The sequence below is a fragment of the Solanum pennellii genome, chromosome 7 (genome assembly GCF_001406875.1).
Source record: "Solanum pennellii chromosome 7, SPENNV200".
NCBI lineage: Eukaryota > Viridiplantae > Streptophyta > Magnoliopsida > Solanales > Solanaceae > Solanum > Solanum pennellii.
The window spans coordinates 9,400,872-9,423,406 of NC_028643.1; the positions used below are offsets into that span (position 1 = coordinate 9,400,872).

A 22,535-nucleotide genomic window follows, 5' to 3' on the forward strand; every position below is an offset into this window, starting at 1 on the left:
TTTAGAAGAAGTATAAAAAGAAAGCTCACCATGATAAACATTCAAGGTTAATGCACGTACTGCAGTTCGAATCATGCTTTCTTCATGAAACGCAAAGCGTATTGCCTCAACATAGAGTGGAAATGATACTACTTCTTCCTATTCAAAGATGTAGATCAAATGAAATGCAAAGGATGAGAAACTGCAGAAGATAAGAACAATGGGATGGATGTTTTGAAAAAAGAAGATACATGAAAATGATTTAATTCAAAGTTCAAAACAGATTGGTAGAATATATCAAAATTCAAACTATTGAACCAATTTTTTTTTGTTTTTTGAACTTTGTCTATTGAACCAAGTTAACAATCAACAAAAACAATGCAAGTCGAAATCTTTTCCCTTGAATACGTGGACAGTGCACCTATTCTATGGTTCAAAATCCAGCTTGAAAGCAGAGGAAAGTAAAGATGCAAGAGAGACCTCTCCACCACTTCCCTCATCTTAGCTCTCCCCATCTATCATATTTGAGTTTCTCCACTCCTAAAGCTCTCAATGTTTAACTAAGGACCTGTAGTTAGGTCATTTATTAACTTAGTTTTTCTAAGGTCCGTAATAAGAAAGCAAACCAGCAAATTGCAGCACAGAACTCTCTTGGATCAACAAGTAGGGCTGTGAACGAGCTGAGCTAAGTCGACAAATATTATATTGGAATGCCAGAATTTAAACAAACAGCAGCACAGAATTCTCTTGGGTCTAACAAAAAAAGCTATGAACTAGCTGAGCTAAGTCAATGGACATTACACTGGCACGCCTAGAATTCAAACAAACAGAATAGTAACCTTAAAACTTATTAGGAAGTTGTTAATAACTTTACAAATTGAACTTACATTATGAGTCTTCACAAGAAGGGAAATGGTGTTTTTGTTCAACTTTCCACTTATTGCTCTTTGTATATGCATGCATCCAGAAAACCAGCATCAGCAAGAAGCATTTGACTAAAAATGTATTTCAAAGTAAGGAAATGCCTCTAAAGCGGCTGAGTTTTAGGAAACACACCTAAGAAAGGATATGTAATAAGACAAAAGCTCTTCATTACGAAAGTCAAAAGAATATGTTATAAGGTGATTAATGTGCTCATTACTAAACATGTAATCTGCAAAATTTGGGGAAAAGTGTCAGACTAAAAAAATGCCTAAAGGCAGGAATATTGATTCAGTAAAACACATTCCACAGTTCACTTACAAATAGAATGCTCATTTTTTAAGTTTTGGATCACAATACTCATTGTCTGCAGCAACTGAAGCGACACAATAACAGTTCTACTAATTCTTAATATACGTACAAACTCCCCCATCACCTGCTTCTCCATGAAAAACCTGCAGAAATGCCGACACACTTGTAAGGAAATACATTTACAAGAAGAAAGCTTGTGTGGTCTGCCTCGGGCTAAAATAACAGTATACACTAAAAGAGGAAGTCCTTAGCAGAGACATACTCAAAATAGGCCACATCATGTTGATCACCATATGTTATCAACTCCGCAATTGATCTTAGTGCCTCAATCACAAAATCCTTCATGTCAGAAGAAAAATTTAAATTTATGAAGAATAATCATACCTGATGGCAGGACAGCATTAAAGAAATAGCTACAGAAAGGAAAGAAAAGGAGAAGATCATAAAGGTAATGGAATACCTTGTTGACCTCATTAACAACTTGAACTTTCATCAGCTGATCAGTCAAAAATCTGCACAATAGGCAGGAATGCAGTTGAAACTTCACAATGATCAAGAACTGTTATAGTAAGCTGGACGAACATCATGTACTTAAATTTTACGGACTACTATTCTTTCTTTTTTTTATAATTAAATTGTTGGTCCGTAGACCGATTTTATTAATGACACAAGGTCTGAAAAATCAAAAATGGACCAACGGCCCAAAACAAAATAGCAATAATGAAATAAAATGTCCATGTCCAAAAGAACAAACCCAGCCCAAAAAAACAAAAAGGTATCATCGGAAGGACTGTAGGTATATCTGAGAAGATTATCCGACAGTCTTCTCCTTAGCTTCTGTGGTACCTCAGAATGTTGCCTGAGGTATGTCGCTGGAACCACCACTTAAGCTCCTTCTCCTTTGGTTGTTCTTTATGTTTGTGCCTCCACTAGTCCCCTAGTCGATAGTGAACTCCATTAGACCGTTACTCTGCTTCACATTTCCAAGGTTCAGAGTTTGTACTTCCCCTCTCTTTACTATATCTATTTATTCCTCCTGTTTCTGAAGTTATTTTGTTCCTCTTTTCTCCTAATCCAGGTGGTCAGGGTATCTCTTCCCTAAGGGATCAAAGAAGAAGAAGGAGATTGTCGTTTGGGTTCAGCTGGTTTATCCTTGGTAATCCTCCCTCCCCTTCTATATTTTGTGGATTTTCGAGTTGGTCGACTGATACATTAGTATTGACCAGGTCCAGGAGTGTCGGTGCATGCTCTCATCTGCTTTTGTAGGGTTTACGGCTGAACTCCAATCTTCCAGATCTGATGTGACTCAACAAGCCTTCACTTTTGGTGAAGTGTATTCCTGATAGCTAGAGTAGAGTAGCCTAAACAGCCTCTCTACCTCCACGAGGTAATGGTAAGGTCTGCATACACTCTACCCTCCCAAACCCCATTTGTGGGATTTCACTAGGTATGTTGTTGTTGTAGAGCAGAGTAGCCTAAACAGTCTATACACAGTTGTAATGTCTCCTTCCAGACATACTCTCTTGCTAATATGTTTGTTGTGTACTTTTTGCTCTCCATTGTTCGATGAACTGTAAATATGACTGTTGTGAACTCTGTGATGCTCGTGCCTGTTATAATCTCTGGTTGCCTAGTCACTGCTGGTTGATTTTGCGTGTTTTCACCCTTAATGCTGGTATCTAAGCTGTCTATGTTCAAGATCTTCTTTCCAATGGGTGGAAGATCCCGAAATGAATGATATTCATGTAATTCTTGTTCTCCAATAGTTGTATTAGCAAGTGAGTTTGCAAGATGATTCCCTCCTCTGAATGTGTGAATAACCTGAGTGTCTAGATTGTGCATTGCCTCCTTTATCTCCTGCACTTTGGCAGCAATTTCCCAGGCTACCTTCCGAACCTCCTATATTATGTTCACTAACCTTAGCAAGTTTGTTTCTAACAGAACAATAATCATTCTATGTCTCCAGCAGTACCTTAGGGCCTCCAGGATTGCCACAGTCTCTACTTCAATGTTTGTAGTGATCCCAGTTCCTTTTACTTGAGCACAGTGTTGTGGACGGCGAGAGGCGACAAAAGGCGACAAGTGCCTGCCTCGCCACGCGGCAAGGCGCTTGCCTTTTTGAATAAAGGCGCCAATTAATACCAAAAATTAAAAATATTTAATTGCATATTTTATCCAAAATCTTAATAGCAATAACACATATTAGCAAATATTCAATTCAAAAACCAATAGTAGATACTAAAATGTCTAAAACTTTAAAGACCAAACAATTCAAAATACAATAAACCAAAACTTTAAAAGTCTATTCTTCTTCAAAATTATCCAACCCTTGAGTGCCATAATTCCATCCAATGTCCCTCTTTTTGCTAGCATCCGCCATTTATTATTAAATTCAATTAATTCGCTGTTTAGGAATATTGGAATAAATAATTAGGAAAAGAGAAATTTTTTTTTAATTAACTGCCTATAATTATAAAAAAAAAGTTTTCACAAAGCAGTAAGCAACTAAGCACTGCTTAGTGCTTACAGCCTTACACCAAAAAAACACAACTGAAAAAAAAAACTGAAGAAGAAGAACAGAAAAAAATTGTTGAAGAAGAAGAGAGAAAACGATCCCTGGAGAACAGAGAGTCGCGAGGGTCGGAGGGAACACAATCGTGAGCCGGCGGCCGGCGAGGGAGAAGGAGAACAGAATCCGACTGCGAGGGAGAACTGGAGAGAGGCTCGCGATGGAGAAGCTGACAGCGATGGAGAGCAAGGGAGAAGAGACAGCGATGGAGGAGAAGAGAAGAGAGTCAATCTCAAGAGAGAGAGAGTCGCGATGGAGTTTCAGAAATTTCAAAAGTAAAAAAAAGAAACCTAATTTTGACTGATATTATTAAGTCAAATATTTTTAATTAAAAAGGCGGCGCCTTTTCTGTCGCCATTGCAGCGCCACACCTCGCCTTTTTACTATCGCCTCGCCTCGGCAGAGAATGGCGAGGACCCATCGCCTCGCCTCGCCTCTCGCCAAAGGCGAGGAGGCGCTCGCCTTTTGTAACACTGCTTGAGCATATAACAGATCACCGTTCTTGTTCTTCAGACAGAACCCATACGAGCTTGGACCCAGGATTTCCATACTTGCCCCATCAGTATTGCCCTTGACTCTGCCACCTTCTGGAAATCTCGATTTTACGCTACAATAGTTACCCCTCCGTTTCAAAAAGAATGGCCTAGTTTGACTTGGAACGGAGTTTAAGAAAAGAAAGAAGACTTTTTAATCTTGTTGTTCTAAATTAAAGCTATGTCAAATGCACCAAAATGCCCTTTAATCTTGTGGTCTTAAACATGCCATGTGAAAAGTTAAAGTGTTGCCAAAAAAGGAAAGGGGTCATTCTTTTTTAAATAGACTAAAAAGGAAATAGGGTCATTCTTTTTTAAACTGAGGGAGTATAATTTAGGCTTATAGTCTTTTACCATAGCAATCACAACAAGGAAGCTTTTTATCCATGGATACATCATCCCAACCAACTGCTTGACAGTTGTTAGCACTCGAAAGACCTTTTTTGCGATTTGATGGTCCCCCCTCTCTCCTTGAGTTCCTTCTTTTCCATAGTTCCAACATGGTGATTGTTGGTATAGCTCTGTATACAGCTTGCAATTAGGGGGTGCAAGAGTAGCCTGCAATATGGACTACTTCTACGCTGCAACTTAAGCAGCATAGTTTTCCATATAAATTATCATGTTTTATTGCCTGAACTTTATATTAGAGCAAGCTCACATTGGCAGTCCCAAATCAGAATCGAGAAGGGTTGCGCCATTGCGGTAGACTGATATAAGACAATTCATAATGAACTCTCACAATAAAGATATCGTCAGGACTGCTCTAAGCAAACATTACACTGGCACCTGGATTTAATGAATAATAGGTCAGGGATTCCATCACATCACAGCCTGGATGTGGAGTATGAGATAAGCTTCTCATATAATGGATGTGTATAGGTAAAGAAGCTAGTCACCGCCATATCGGTGTCTGAATGTGGTGCAAAATGGGAACAGGTCCCCTCGTCATGGACGAATGTGAGTAAAGAAGCTAGACACGCTAACTTTATCAAAAGCAAAGAAGTTAGTCTCACCACTTCAACGCCCGGATGTGGCGCAAAATAGGAAAGAGTCCCTCATCATAGACGGGCAAGGGCAAAGAAACTAAGCCAAGACAGTAGGATTTCGAAAGGTAGTGGGAATATAAGCTTTTTTACAAGCTGGTCGGTTGGATTATGGGCAATTCATCATCCTCTTCCGAATTAAAGAAATGTATCTATATATGATTCAAGTTTTTGATCAAAAACGGGGGAAATTGTAGACATCAAAAGCAAAGAACCTCGATTATATTGCTCATCTATATTAAAATATGAACTCCTAATAAAGCCTTCACCTAGTAGTATCAAGTCAAAGTGAAGGTTGTACGACCAAAAGATCTACAAGTAAGTATTTGTGTCCAGCGCCTCTTCATAGTACGGGCACATAAAGAGCAGTTGGATAATGAGGTGTTCGGCCAGTTTTCAACTATTTCTCACTGTATAAATAGTTTAAATAAATATAGTCTTATGACTTGAAGAAAATAAGGTAAATTGACTTTAGCTCCACAGCCTAAAACCACTTTGACTTTTATTCATAAACATTACCCATTATTATCAACCTTCTTCTATACTAAACAACTATACACCAATAAAATCAATGCTTTTTAATGTCTATACTTGATCCAAGTATAATGATTCTAGAACCTTCCACAGGATCTATATCCACTAGTATTCCAACCTAAATCAACTATTTTCAGTTTTGTACATTTATTCAAAAGTAAAGCAAGTTACCTGAATTCATCCAAGGAGAATCGCTCTCTGGATCTCCAAAAGGAGAACCACATGGCGTTTTTAGCAATAATAGCAACAAAATTGTTCTCAGGCTTTCAACAAACAGCTCATTCTCTTCCAAAACCGTGACTTCAATAAGAAGTCACAGTGCCTTCGATCATCGATTAACCCCTACAATTCAAATTCTTCTTCACTGTAACACAGAGATACAGAGATGGAGATCGCAATTGAGGATTAGGGTTTGAGTTAGAGGAAATTTAGACACCCAAAAGTGCGTGCGAGATCGAAGAACATTGCCCTCCGGTGAAGAGGAAATTCTCAAAATGGAGCTTTCTCCTTCTCGCCTGAATCCCGATGCTGATTTTTTTTTTTTTAATTTAATATTTTCCCTTTTATTCTTTGGGTACTATTTGGTAAAAATAGTATCTCGGATTCGTATTTGGAGCTTGTACAACGGGAACCGGTATTTGTTTCGGGTAGTGACAACTGTGTGGGACTGGGGTTTACGTGAGTTTCAGAGGAGCTTCCATCTTGTCACGTAAAATATATAAAAAAAATTCTAAGCTTTATTATATATATATACTAATACAATTATTCGCGCTTTATGTGGAAATTTAATATCAGGAAATTTATAAATAATATTTAAGATCTAGCGGTCAATAAAATTAGAAAAATTTTATATAATGGCAAACAAATAAATCAAATTAATTGCTATAACCATCCTTTCATTTAATTGTGTCCCGTAGCAAACTGGTTGTCAATCACCTCTCTCACTCAAACTCTCGCTCGTCACTCTCCTCTCTCGCTCCATCTCTCGCTCGCTTTCTCTCACTTATATACAAACACAAGTGTATAAAATTTGTTTCTATTTGTATAAAGCAGAGGAAGTTGTATAAATACATATATTTTTATTCCCCTCTCCCAGATCTCGCTCGCCACCTCGCCTCTCGCTTATACAAACAGAAGCGAAATGTATAAATTGTGTTTCTGTTTGTATAAAGCGAAAGAAAATTGTATATACACATACAGATTCATATATTTTCGTCCTATACACTTATAACTATACAATAAAAATACTCTCCTGCCCAGTTGCTTTTGCCTTTCTCTCTTTCTCATTTTATACAAATTTTAATTGTATATAATTTCTTTCTTTCTCGTTTTATACAATTCGATCAATTGTATATTCCCTGCCCAAGTCTCTTTTGTCTTTCTCTCTTTCTCATTTTATACAAATTCAAATTGTATATAATCGTTCTATACACTTATAATTATACATTTTCTTTTATACACTTCGTTTTATACAATTCTCTGCCCAAGTCTCTTTCTCTTTCTCGTTTTATACACTTCGTTGTATACAATTCGCTTCAATTGTATATGTGTAATGAATTATACATTAATATGTTTGCTATGGAGTGCAATTATGCAAACTTTGTTATTAGCATACAAATATGAATTTTATGTTTGTTATATGTGAAAGTTGCCCATAAATTGATATATGTGAAAGTTGCCCATAAAATTAACACTATATTAGTTTACATACAAGATTAAATAATAACAAACATTAACAATGTAAAGGAAAAAGAAAATTATTACATCTTATCATTTATCCTTAATAACATGAGAATAAATTTATGATTGTTAAAAAAACCTGTCATGATATGTAACATAAACAATGGTGTTAGTGAGCAACTCACCAAGAGCAAAGTCCACGAATATTTAATTATGCAGAAGAAGAATAAGAAGTTTAGAATTTTCGTTGTTTTAAAATGAGAGGAAATCTCTTTATTTATAGTCAATGAAGGATAGTGTGAACAAATATTTGTTGTGCACAACTATTTGGAAAAGTTGCATCTCTTTGGAAAAGTCACAACCTTTTACAAAAGTCGCAACTCTTCATTGAAGTTGCAACTTTTCATAAAAATCACAATTTTTCATTAAAAGTCAGAACTTTTCACGAATAAGAAGGCTAGTATTGAAAATAATAAATTAAAAGAGAATCCTGATTTGTGGTGGCGCCACACGTAGGCGGGCCTAAGGTTCTCTTTTACATATATAGTAGTAAAATTACCCTCGCTTCGGACGAAAATTTAATATTACGAAATTTATAAAAATAATACTTAAAATCTATCAGTCACTAAAACATTATATATCTTACATACAAAATTACATAGTAACAAACATAAATAATTTCGAGGAAAATGAAAATTATTACATCTTATCATATATCCTTAATAACATAAACATAAATTAATGACCGTAAAAATGCATACCAGGATCTGTAACATAAGAAATGGTGTCAATGAACAACTTACAAATTCTAAACCTAAAATCCTAAACACGAAATGCTAAACCTAAACCCTAAACCATAATTCCTAAACCCTAAACCATAACCTTAAACTCAAAACCCTAAACCCTAAACTCAGAACATTAAACCCTAAATCCTAAACCCTAAACCCTAACCCTAATCCTTAAACCCTAAACCCTAAATGTTGCACCCCTCAAAATGAACTAGGATAAACTAGAGTCTCATATGTGTTTTAAGAGTTAATAACTTGTTTATAAGGTGTGTTTATAAGAGTTAATAGCAACTAGTCTTTTGTGTGCTAGTGTGCCTTTGTATGTTTGTTTGTTTTGAATTGTTGTTTGGAATCTAAAATGATAGGAGGGGACCCTCGTATCTAGATGGTCATGTTTAGGGTCAAAACTTTCGAGTACGACTCCCTAAGGACCACGCCAAGGGTTCTTGAGGAGGACCCAAACGTTTGCCAAGAAGCTGCCAAAGACAACCATATTGACAACCCAATCGACGCTTCTTAGACTAGCTGGCGCCCCGTCAAAAGGGGGCGTTGCTCCACACTTAGTTGTGGGATCTTATCCCCTACTTTTGGGAGCCTCTGACCAAAATGACGGACCAATAGGACGAGCCTTCATTCAGTTGACGCTTCGTCAATGGTGGCTGTCGAATGGCACCTGCAATTTTCTGCAGGGTCTCGGCCAGCCTATGGGTGAAGTGGTATATTCACCACACGTTCTAATTAAATGATAGACGGTTATTTCAGGTGTTATAGTGTATTTTAATTAGTTTAAACACCTAGACCTAGATTTGGACTTCAGTTTTCAAAATCATAACCCCTCTTCCAAATAAAGTTCTCTCAAGACTCCATGGGAGCTTGAAGCCAAGTTGAAGTTAGGATTGAAAATTTATAGTGAATTCTTCATCAATTTCGTGGGATTACTACTAATAAGGTATGGTGATTTCATCCTTGACTCTTCTCTCATTCAAGGAGCTAATTCCAAAGGATTTTCAAAAGATCTCCAAAATCTTAAAACCCTATTTCGAATTCTAAGCATGGGTAATTGCACAAAAAGGTTTAAATTGACGATTTATGAAGTATTAAATGTTAATTAATGGTTTAAAATTCCATAAACCCATGTATTCCTTGAATTCCTAATTTTGGTTCTAAAGTGAGGGTATTTATTATGATATAATTAGGTTGAATTCATGTTTAGATTGTTGTGGGCTATTGAATTACATGTTGATCATTGATGGAATTACTCATAGTTTGCCTTATAGTATTGATATCTATCTTGGGTTTTGTCGAATCATTGATATGGATTAATTGTGGGTCTAGTCTTATAGACATTGTCATTGGTAAGATCTCTTGTTGTGTAAAATTGTTGGTAAGGCTAAGGAATGGTGATTGTGGCTATTGGAAGGTGGTGAGTTGACATAATTCCCTTATTTAATGTAGTATTCATATCAAATTGCTAATTGGTATGGTCCACATAGGGTGGTGGTGTTTAATTGTTATAAATGTTATGAACATGGCCTTGTCGACATTATTATATGAATTGTGGTATTATCATGATATGGTATGAGTAAATGTATAAGGTGAAGGTGCTCATATGATGTCTCTATGATCTTGTATGGGTGCTACAATGATATGATTGAAAGTACTTCCTCTCTAGTTGTTGATATATGATGATGAAGGACTAAGGAGAGTCTTTATAGAATGATGTTGTATCTTGTGTTGGTAGACTTAGTTGTCCTTACTTGGTACTTGAATTGTATTGAATGAGTGTATGAATGAAATTCTAGGATCGGTAGACCTAAAGTAGGTACCCTTCTATGAAAGACTAATGTGAACCTTGAATATGGAAAAAAGGTTAATAAAGAAGACTGGAAGGGGTAGACCTAAATGGTGCCTCCTTCTTGAGTGGAATGATGGACTTAGAGGTAGGTTGGCTGGAACGACATGAAATCATCCTTAAGGAAGTCATAAGAGGTATCCAAATAAACCTTGGTTGGAAGCCCTAGTGGACCTATCATTGGAAATGGTATTATGAGTTGGTAGGGCTTAGTGATGGTACCTTCTCTAATACATTATGTGAATGAACTCACTAATGAGAACTAAGGCAAAGCACCGAATGGATATGCTTAAGGGAGTAGCTCTAGTTGAGTGTGAGGCTAAAGTACAAAGAAACATTTTAACATCCCCTAAACCATGTGCCAACATGGGATGTGCCCTAAAACTATCTTTGGCAAGTAGAAAACCTTCCACGGTGTGGGGTTTTGATGACATCGGATTCCATACCTAGCTAGTGTGGTCTATGTCGGTTAATGTCTATTCTCATCATGTGGGATGTGCATGCTAGTATTGGGTAGGTTCTACAACGTGTAGGTAGTGGAATGGGATGCTATCTACACATGACACGAGTAGGCTTTGAAGATGCTAGGGTGAGTTCCCTAGGTCTTCCAAGATCATTATGTGAAGCCTCTTAATTGTTTAGTTGTCTCTAAATGGCTTTAATGAATAATGTTCAATTAGTCAAAGTATTTTGAATAGAAAGGTTCTTATCTAGGGAAGCTTTGAAGATCATTTAGGTGTGCTTGAAGAGGGTGTATGATCGGTCACTTCATGTCTTACTTAAGTAGGTCTTTAAGTAACCTTAGGTAGAGAGTCTAAAGTGATGAAAAGGCTTACTTGTTGAATATGGATTTAAGTCCTATATGGTGATGCTAGTTGAATATGTCTTATATGTGATTATTAACTTGTACTATGTCTCTTAAACTCTTATGATAAAGGTTCTTATCAAAATAGCATGAAAAGCATATCTTTAAGTAAATATCCCTTTTTCATGGTTTTTCTTGCATGTTCACCATTCTTAGTGCATTAATTGTGTTAATTTCATATGTTTATCTATGTCTACAATGTAGGTGGTGGCAAGTGAGGATTTCTAGAAGTTGAAGCTTGGGAAGTAGATTTCTCTCAAGATTGGTATGTCCTCATATGATCGAGGACATGGATTTTGGTTCTACTTTTCCTTTCTTAAATACTTTGTATTAGACTATAAGTTTCTTTTCAAATTGATGAAAGGGTCATGACCCTATGATATTGACTTGTGTCTAAGATGGCTTATGATGAGACTTAGTTTCTTTTTTACGTTTTATAAAGAGTTTCCTTATGGAATTTATTGTGAAAAGTTTTACTTCCGCACTACTTTTTATATTTATGTGATAAATGTATGCTAAGAGGCTTGTACAAGACCTTCAAGAGGTCAAGTACGTCGTGTTACTTCTAGGGGGTACTTCCCAGTCGTGACACTAAACCCTAAATCCTAAATAATTGTGAAAATGAAAACAAAGAAGAACAAGAGGTAGTCAGAATTTTCGTTGTTTTAAAATGAGAGAAATCCCTATATTTATAGACAACAACGGGTAGTGTGAACAAATGTTTATTGTGCCTTATCGAAAATGTTACAACTATTTGGAAAAGTTGCAACCATTCGAAAAGGTCACAACCTTTCATAAAAGTCACAACTTTTCATAAAAGTCGCAACTCTTTATTAAAGTAGCAACTTTTCATAAAAGTCACAGTTTTTCATAAAGTCGCAACTCTTCATTAAAGTTGCAACTTTTCATAAAGATCACAATTTTTCATAAAAGGGGAAGGCTAGTTTTGAAAATAAATAAATTAAAAGAAATTATGGTTTGCGCTGGGCCTACGTAGGCGGGCCTAAGGTTCTCTTTTATATATATATAGAGAGAGAGAGTTTAGCATGAAAAACATCCCAAACTTGACGGATTGTTCGTTTTGTCTTCGAATCATTGAAAAATTTAAAACACTCTTATACTTGACAAACTAAGCTTAAACAGATCTCTCACGTGCCACATGGCATCGCGAGTGATTGCACTTTCTTTTAGTGTGTGAAAGGTTGGGAAAATGTCACATCAAACTTTTTTCTTTTTTTAATTTTCTTTTTCAATTTTTAGATTTTAGCGGCTACAATACTCTTCTTCTTCCTATTTAAGTTTTCCTCCATTAAAACTGACCTCAAAACAAGACCCAAAAATTTTCTCACTATTGTAAAACTTAAGAATAAAAGAAAAATATAAAGATAAAGACAAGATGCATATAAGACAAGAGGAACAATATAAGATAACTTTCTTTTTTTCAAATATTCACCAAATCTTCGAGTCCCTACAATATGAACACTTGTGCCTCTATTTATGGTGTAACATAGATACATACAAAAGGTTAGTCATAAACATGACATTACATGAATATAATGGAGGAGGTTATGAAGGTGAAATGTTACAAAAATAAAAGTCACAAAGGTTGAGGTTATCTTTATAATGAAAGAAAGTAATTGAGATAATTAGTCATAGTTAATGTAGTGGACATCCATGTCCATAGATAATGTGGCTTGTTAAAACCTTACTAGAAAAAAATCCTAGTGAAGAAAAAGAATACACATATCTTTTAATACGCTTTGAATATTGTCTCGTTAAAAATCTTACCAGAAAACCCAATTGGGATAATACCATGGTTAAGGAAAAGAGTACCACATGTATTTTTCTCCTCCTGATAAAAATTTTACTTGAGGGAGATGATGCATTTCAATCTTATATCACAACTTCTCAAATATTGATGTTGGCAATCCTTAGTGAATAAGTTTACAAGATTACCACTTGAACGAGTCTTTGAACGTCTATCTCACCACTTTATTGAAGATCGTGTGTGAAAAAGTCAAATAAATTAACTCTTTTCGTTCGTAGCAGTAAAAGTTCTTCGGCTTTACAATTATTGTATGCAGATGCTTGGGGACCATTTCCTTTTCTTTCTTCATAAGTTCATCATTACTTTCTTGTTTTGTGGATGACTATAACAATTTTGTTTGGAGATTTCCAATGCTTAAGAAATTAGATGTTTCACATATTTTTCTTCAATTTAAGGGACTTGTTGAAAAGCAATGCAATACCACCATAAAGTCTATGCAAATAGATAGTGGCAGCGAATTTCGTGTGCTCGCTCTTGTTTTAATTAAGCAAAGGATTCTTCATCGTTTTTTATGCCCCCATACTCATGAACCTTAGGCAAAGGTAGAAAGAAAACATCCTCACATAGTTGAAATCGGTCTCAGTCTAATGGAACATAACTCTACTCCATCAAAATATTGGCTATTTGCTTTTGATACAGTTGTTTATCTAATAAATCGTCTTCCTTCTCCATATAATAATAATTCTTCTCAATTCGAATTGTTTCACAACAATCTGCCTGGCTATCACTTTCTTAAAGTATTTAGGTGTCTTTCCTTTTTCCTAATCAATATAAGTTTGGTTTTATTACAACGCCTTGTGTTTTTATGGACTATAGAACAATATACTTAGGTTATAGGTGTCTTGATCCAATGTTAGTTTGTTCGGTCATGTACATTTTGATGAGGACTAATTTTATTTATTCTCAAATTTTCTATTAGGCTCACCTCCAGCGCACATTGTCCAGTCTAAATTTCCTTGGCTCTCATCGCCCATTCAATTGTCTATATCTTGTCCCACATCCCATGTCCATATATTTCTTGTTTCCAAATCAATCTTGACCTTATTGTATCCAAAATCTTTGTCACAATCAGGACATCATTTGAGTCTAGTCGGTTATGTCGTCCTCTGTCCCTACTGATTCCGAAATAGCTACTTATTTTAGTTTCATACCACTAGTTGTTGGATCTTTCCTCCTCCCCATAGTTACCCATCTCACACTAAGATCACTGCATCCCATCCCACCAACCTTCTTTGTGTCCCTAATTCAACTATTATACTCACACCATGTGGCTACACCATATGCCACCATCCTCCAACCTTGCAGTTCCATCTTCCTAAATAGTTTCTCCAACTAGTAAAACTGCATACTTCGCTATTGCTAACAAATCAACGAAGTGATGTGATGTTATGGCTTGTGAAATGACTGCTCGTTTGTGTAACAAAATATGGTCTCTTTTTACTCGCTATCCCTCGATGTATATTTTGGGGTGAAAGTGGGTTCTTCAAATCAACAAAAATTCCACTAACACTATTTAACGCTATAAGGCTAAGTTAGTAGTCAAAGGATTTCATTAACAAGATGGGAAAGACTTCTTTGAGATATTTAGTCCCGTCGTCAAACCCACTACAATTCACATTATTCTAATCATTGTTTGTTCTTATGACTAGCCTTTGTGGAAAATTGACGTCTAAAATGATTTCCTTTACAGTGACCTTTGTGAAGAGGTATATATGGCTCAACCCTCTGATTTTATTCACCCGCATCTCCCCAGTCATCTTTGTCGATTACACAAGTGTTTATATGGACTAAACACAATCCCCTCATGCATGGATTTAAAGTTTCACAACCTTCTGCCAGATATGAGTTTCTCCAGCTAGAAGTCTGATGCCTCTCTTTTTGTCTATACTTCAAATGGAATCAAGGCCTACATGCTTGTTAATGTAGATTATATAATATTTAATGGGAGTGATTATGCATTCTGGGAGAATATTATTCTTTAATTGAGTTTTCCCTTCACCATCAGAGATCTTGGACCATTGAATATTTTACGTGGCATCAAAGTTGTACATACAAAGTCTGACCTCTTTTTGTGCCAGTGTCACTATATTTCAAGCTTATCGGTAGGTGCCAAAATGCAGTTATGTAATACACTAGTAACACCCATGTCTACTTCTATAAGGCTTCACAAAAATCACAGCCCTCCTGTTCATGATCCGTCTCTATAACGACAAATGTGGAAGCTCTTCAATGCCTCACTTTCATCCATCCAGATCTCTCTTTTGTGGTGAACAAAGTGTGTCAATTTATGCATAGTACTTCCAAAAATTAATGAGCTAATGTCAAAAGGATATTGCGAAACTTACAGCAATTAATGATATGTGTTTTTTCATTCCTAAGTGTGATACTTAGTTTTTTCAAGCCTTCATAGACTTTGTTTGGGCTGGCTCTTTGAATGATAAAAAATTGACAGGTGGTTATGCTATTTTTATGGGACCCACTTTAGTGTCTTGGTCATTAAAGAAGCAATGTACAACTGTTAGGTATTCAACTGGATCTAAATATAAAGTTTTAGTTGATGGTGCCGCAGAACTAACTTGAATTCAATCGCTCTTATTTGAACTTAGTGTCTTTTTACCCAAAGCTCCTATCTTATGGTGTGATAACATTGGCGATGCATAATTATCAAGCATGTGGAAATCAACTTCCATTTCGTTAAGGCTAAGGTGGCGAGAAATGACCTATTTGTGCAGTTCATCTCTTCGGAGGATCAACTAGTTGATGTCTTCACCAAGACCTTCTCATTAGCTCATTTCAAGTTATTAAGGGACAAACTTAGAGTTGGTTACCCACCTCCCATTTACAAGGAGAGTATTGAGACATAATTACCTAAGGAAGCTGGTTAGCTACAACTCTATATGATACCTATTATAAGTGAATTATACTCATAGAACTAGTATTGCTATGTCCCTATATAAGATTAATACTATTGTAGCCATGTAAATTAATAAACTGAAAAAGGTAAAACTTCTTCATATACAATTTTGTGTATTTTAACAACCTACATAGCTCTGATGTTAGATCTACACTAATAATAAAATTCTACAATAAATTTCAAGATATAAGGACCTTAATTTGACGCATCGTAGGTGGATCCAACTCCTGAAGGACTAGGACCTATCTATCTTATATACCATTAGGGTAAGACGAATGTGGTAGTAGAAATCATGAGCCGGAAGGACATGAGTATGGGTATTCTAGCCTTTTTTATGTGTTGGAGTGACCTTTGGTTTCAGACATCCAATTGATGTACCGTGGTTTCACGGTACTTTCAATGCCTTTTCCTTAAGTTTAGTATGTGTCTAAAGCCTTTTTGTATTGATTTTTGATGTAGTTTTCTATTGATTTACAGGAAATCTGTCTAAAGGAGAACGCGGAGATTTTGAGCTGAAATTGCAGAAATGACCACCTACGGACCCCATGACGGTCCATCGTGACTGTGACGGTCCGTAGGAGTCAACCGTCGTGAGAAGAGATAATGGCTGCTAAAGGAAGTTGGGAATTCTGACCAAGTATGGGACTACGGAAGCTCACGACGGACCGTCATAGCCACGACAGACCGTCCTGCACATTCGTCAATGCTAACAGGGAGTAGTCGCAGTACCCAACTTCAGGAGATTCTATGTGTCATGGAACGAAGCCCCTCGACGGACCGTCGTGCTTACAACGGTCCGTCACAACTGTCCGTCGAGGGTAATAGAGAGTTGATGAAGAAAAGCCTCTACCACCTCATCTGAGGTATGTATTCTTGGGAAAAGATGACACTTTGCCGGTTATTATTGCATCAGATTTGAATGTGTATCAAGTTGAGAGTTTGGTGAAAGTGTTAAAAAGGTTCAAAAGAGCTATTAGGTGGACTATTGCAGATATTATTGGGATCCCTCCCGGTATTTGTTCTCATAAAATCCAACTCATGCCCGATCATAAGCCAAGTATTTAGCATCAGAGACGTCTAAATCCACCTATGCAAGAGGTAGTGAAGAAGGAAATTATTAAGTGGTTGGATGCCAGAGTGATATATCCAATCGCTGATAGTAGTTGGGTATGCCCTGTCTCTTCTTTACTTTAATTTAGCTAATTGCTTTAATTAATCAAAATCCCCCTTTAGTTATTTGTTTTCGGGAAATAATTGACTAAATAGAAGTAATAATATAAAGAAGTTAAGTCTGAACCATTTTCCTCGTGGGAACGATCCCAACCTCACTAGTTGGGTTTTATACTTGATGCGACCATTTTTACTTCGTTTCGAGAAGTAAATTTGAGCGTATCAAATTTTGGCGCTGCTGAGAAAGTGACTTTTAGATTAACTTTAAGCTTATTACCGAAGTTTAGTCAACATTTTCCTAGTTTTACTTTTTCTTTTTGTTTTTGTCTCCTGCAGGTCTAACTTCCTTATATGCCAAACACACGGAGTAGAGGAATACCCGTAATTGAACCTGACCCTGAACTAGAGCGTACTCTAAGAAGAATGAATCAGAATTTGGGCATCCAAGGTGATGAGGTCGACCCGCAAATGCCACCATTCGTCGACGCTCATGACCCTGTATTACCTGATATTCGTGGGGAAGGTGAAATACGGAGACAATTTCCCGCTCCACGCCCTCAAGAGTACTATAGGGACTATGAAAGTATCGCAAACTCATATGGACCACTCGTCTTGCCCCCTCTACCACACGTCCACACTTTTTTGTTAACTAGTAGTCTGATGCAAATGCTCACTGCCAGAGGTTTGTTTTCAGGGCTACCTTCTGAGGATCCACATGCCCACATCGCTAAGGTAAGGGCAGTGTGCAAAAGTTGTGTAGGGAGGCCCGATTTGAATATGGATGTAATTGGGCTAATAGTTTTTCCTCTCTCACTGACGGGAGAGGATGCTATCTGGTTTACTGAGCTCCCCTATAACTCAATCTTCACTTGGAATCAATTGAGGGATGCTTTCTTAGCAAGCTACTACCCGGTGTCTAAGAAACTAAACCACAGAGACAGAGTGAACAACTTTGTGGCACTACCGGGAGAGTCAGTTAGGAGTTCTTGGATAGGTTCACTTCGTTCTTGCGAAGTGTCCCAAATCACTGCCTAGATGATGAGTCTCTAAAAGAGTATTTCTATCGGGGACAAGATGATAATAATAAAGTGGTGTTGGATACGATAGCGGGTGGTTCTTATGGGGAGTGTCCTTATGTCGAGATTGCTGAAAAGTTAGAGAAAATCTCCCGAAATAATAAAGCTTGGAGTACTAGGAAGTCAGATACTGGGAGAAACATCTTCGCAATCCAATCCGCACATAACTCAGTCGCAGATGATCTTCGTGAGGAGATGGCTCAAATGAGAACTGAGCTTGGGTTGGTGTTGAAACATGTTGTTGGGGGTGCGGAAAAGGTAAATGCGGTGAACTACTTGTCTAAACCACCACCGCCAAATGATGAATATTTCTATGAGGAGGACTCCTATGCGGTGAATGATCAGACGGGGGAATTTCAACCGAATGCCCAAGGCTCCAATCAGGAGAATTGGCGCTAAGGTCAGAACTATGGTAATTGTAACGGCGAGGGTCATTATGTCCGATATGGGAATTACAACCGCGAAAACAACTTCAACCGGGGTAACTATGGTAACAGAAATGATAGGAGTGGGCTTTATGTTCCACCTCAAAATTGTGAAGTTGCTCCTAGGGATGGTGGAGGTAGTATGGCGCGAGTTGAGGATATGATGCATAAAATGATGAGGAGGTTCGATTCTAGTGATGAGCACATTAAAGAGTTAAGTAATGACTTAGCGGGTATAGGGCGGAAAGTTGATACACATGCAATCTCGATTAAGCATCTTGAGTTGCAAATGGCCCAATTGTCTGCAAATGTGAACACACGGCAACCGGGCACTCTTCCTAGCAACACTGTCCAAAATCCAAAAAATGATGGGCATTGTATGGCAATCACTACTCGGGGTGGTAAGCAAACCAAAGACCCACCTATGCCGTCTGGTGTAAAAAAGGTGATAAGAAATGATAACACCGTGGTGGAGGTTAGTGGTGAGTTAGAAGATAAAACGGTAAAAGATGTTGAGGTGCCCCAAAAGGTGACCCCCATGCCTAGACCGCCACCTCCTTTCCCACAAATGTTAGTAAAAAAGATCGAGAATGGTAAATACCGGCATTTTATAACGATGTTGAAACAGCTTTCTATCAATGTCCCTTTGGTAGAAGCTCTTGAACAAATGCCCGGTTATGCCAAGTTCATGAAAGATTTGGTTACGAAGAAAAGATCAGTCACTTTTGAGGATGATGATAGAATGCAGCACTGTAGTGCTATTGCTACAAAATCTCTAGTGCAAAAAAAAAGATCCGAGTGCTTTCACTATTCCTTGTACAATCGGGGTTATTAAATTTTGCAAAAGCATTATGTGATCTTGGGGCAAGCATAAATCTCATGCCCCTCTCGATTTACAAGAAGTTGGGTTTGGGTGATCCAATTCCCACTGCGATGCGGCTACTGATGGCCGATCGAACGGTAAAAAGGCCCATTGGTATACTCCACAATGTGCTAGTAAAAGTGGAGTCGTTCATATTTTCGGCCGATTTTGTGATTCTGGATTGTGAGGTAAAATTTGAGGTGCCTATTATTCTTGGGAGGCCATTCCTTGCTACTGGTAGAGCCTTGGTTGATATGCAAAAGGGGCAGATGAAATTCCGGTTGAACAATTGATACGCTCAAACTTATTTCTCAAATAAGAAGTAAAGCGGTTGTATCAAGTAAAGAACCCACCTAATGAGGTTGGGATAGTTCCCACGAGGAAAATAGTTCAGACTTAACTTTAATTTATTATTACTATTATTTAGTCAATTATTTCCTTAGAAAACAAAAGAAAATAAAAGGAGGGTTTTTTATTTCTAAATTAATAAAAATAAACAACTAAATTAAAGTGAACAATTAACAGATTCAAATCTTGGAGTTTAATCAATTAATAAAAGTAACTAGGGTTTAAGTGTTCCCACAGGTTCCTAACTTGATAATTCTAACTAAAACAATTCTTTCCTAGTATCTTGCATGCAAAGTGATAAGTTATGTATTTCTAAATCCTTGGTCCGGCATCTAGAAAATTTCACTCTGCACCTTGGTCCGGCTACGTGTGTTGCTATACTAACCCTTACCTTTACCTCATATTAAGCATTGTATTCGATATTTGACTAAGTTATTACCTCGTACCAATCAACACTAGCTTATTAGATAGTATACACTAAATCTATGTTGATAATTCTTTTCCTATTATCTACCTCCTTGGTCCGGCAAGTAGCATTAAGGCGAGTTCTGACGTTGGCCATCCGTTAAAAAGACTTCTAAACGAAAGAACTATCAATACATGCAAGACACTATTCTAGAATTGTTATTTTAGTTATATTTTACCTCATTATTCACCCATGGTTCCCACAACCCTAGTTATGGAGTTTAGTTACCCATAGTCATAATCACAATATTCATATATGTAATATAAGAATTCATGCACTTGCTTTAATGAGAACGGATAAAATCCAGAAGTTCACTTGATTAATCAATAAACGCACCAACAATCAATCCAGAAAAAGTGTATCAATTACTGAAATTAATCGAGGATTAAAGATTCTCCAAAGGTATAACAATCAAAAAGTCTAATATCCAAGAGTCTACTAACAAGGAGTCTAACTAACCAAGAGTCTAACTATCAAGAGACTAACCCTAAAAATGAGGTTTTTCCAACTATTTATAAAAAACAAAAACCTAATAAAAGAAGGACTCTAATTGCTTAAAATCTGTCAAAACGCGTCCGAGTCGACGGACCTCGTGGCGGGCCATCGTGGTCACGACGGGCCGTCATGGACTTCGTCATCCTATACTTTACAAATTATTCTGCTGCTTTCTTCCATTACCCTCGACGAACAGGTGTGATGGACCGTTCCAAGCACGACGGTCCGTCGCGGGTCTCCGTTCCATAACACTTAAACTTCTTGGAATTTGGGTACTGGGACTACTCTCTAATCATCACGACGAACCAGCAGGACGGACCGTCGTGGCTATGACGGTCCGTCATGAACTTCGTAATCCCACACTTAGGTCAGATTTCCCCATCTTCCTTCAGCAGCTTCACTATGATGCTACCTGCGGACCGTCACAAGCTCGACGGACCGTCACAAGCTCCGTAGATGGTAACTTTTCTGCATTTCTTGCTCAAAAACTTCTGCGTTCATCTTTGGACAGATTTCTTGCAAATAAAGAGAAACTTACATAAAATTAATACAAAAAGGCTTTTGGACACACACTAAACTTAAGGAAAAAGAATTAAAAATACCGTGAAACCACGGTATATCAACACCCTCAACTTAAATTCGTTGTTTGTCCTCAAGCGACGCACTATGACTCACTACAAAATCTTTGTACAATAGTATCCATATTTTAGCTTTCGCAATCATTTGGCTATCAATCCCGATCAATCTCATCATGTTTATGCATGTTTTTCACTATTAGGCTTGAATTATGTGGAATCAGACCATGACACAGACTCACCACGCACTGACACCTATCCTATTCAATTTCTCACTGAGGTGCTAATATTTTCGGTATTGCAACTAGTGTCCTCACTTCAAAACAGCATCCTCATTTTTCACACAATGATTTCAGTTTGAGTATAAGGATTACTTTTCAACACTCACTCTCAGAACAGATTCACAACTCATTCATACATATTTCCATAAGCTTGCCCTTATTTTCACTGCTTTAAGTTCGCCATACAACTCTTAGGATCACGATAAGACTTTCTTAGCTTGTAACGTAGGCTCGGGGTCAGGTAGGGTATATTTAGGTATACTTTAGTGACTTGTTGACCTCCTTGACATATCGTCTAAACATACCTCTTTTCATCATTTTATTTCTCCCAATTTCCCATATTCTTTTACCTTGCTATTTTCCCTTCTTTCTTCATTTGTGTAAGTGACTCTCTTTTTTTCTTGCTTGTATTTATTGTATTTTTTTTATTTCACTTTTCTTTCAACTAATTCTGGAGTCACTTTACTTTTGTTCTTTCTCTCTCTTTGTTCTTTCAACCTCACTTTCCAGAGCATTCCTCATAATAGCCACTCTCAACTCATGGCTTTGCCATGAGTCAAAGTACACAATACCCAAAATTGGGTCAGGGCCATAAAAAGGTTGTTTACTGCATTAGCCACCCTCAACTTATGCTTTTGGCATAAGCTGAGGTGCACATGTCCAAGGAGGGACCAGGGCCAACACATTATTCCCAGAAAAGATCAGTTGGGGTGAAAAAGAAAGGTTTAATTTAAGCTCAAATCATTTGGATCAAAGAAGGATTAATTTCATTTGGTTTTCTTTTATTTAGGCTAAACATGGGCTATATTGAACAAGGGCCTATGATCCTTTCCTAATTGTCTATTACAGCTTACTTTTAGCAGGACTAACCAGGCAAGTTCTAGCTCATTACAAATAGTGGACTATTCAAATCTTCCTCACACTCACTTGACATCTCATTACTCTACCAGATTATCAGACACCTAGTTTGAATTTTAGACTTAGGGTCATGCAGTGGTGTACCTCTATGTCATGCTTAG

At 37.2% G+C, this 22,535-nt stretch overlaps 1 protein-coding gene across 2 annotated transcripts in view; it reads right to left on the minus strand.

The window, feature by feature from the left end:
* Window positions 1-6,461, minus strand: part of LOC107026317 (protein TRANSPARENT TESTA 9) — a 31,355-nt gene extending 24,894 nt beyond the window's left edge. Inside the window, exons 1-7 of one of the 2 annotated variants that reach the window (XM_027918410.1) lie at window positions 6,063-6,461; window positions 1,673-1,724; window positions 1,475-1,551; window positions 1,222-1,355; window positions 1,036-1,132; window positions 867-924; window positions 30-138 (exon numbers count right to left, since the gene is read on the minus strand). In XM_027918410.1, the coding sequence (XP_027774211.1) occupies window positions 30-138; window positions 867-924; window positions 1,036-1,132; window positions 1,222-1,355; window positions 1,475-1,551; window positions 1,673-1,724; window positions 6,063-6,115 (580 nt within the window). In that variant the 5' untranslated portion in view covers window positions 6,116-6,461. The remainder of the gene's footprint in view (window positions 1-29; window positions 139-866; window positions 925-1,035; window positions 1,133-1,221; window positions 1,356-1,474; window positions 1,552-1,672; window positions 1,725-6,062) is intronic. The other variant, XM_015227233.2, reaches the window with a different exon arrangement.
* Between the last annotated feature and the right edge of the window lie 16,074 nt (window positions 6,462-22,535).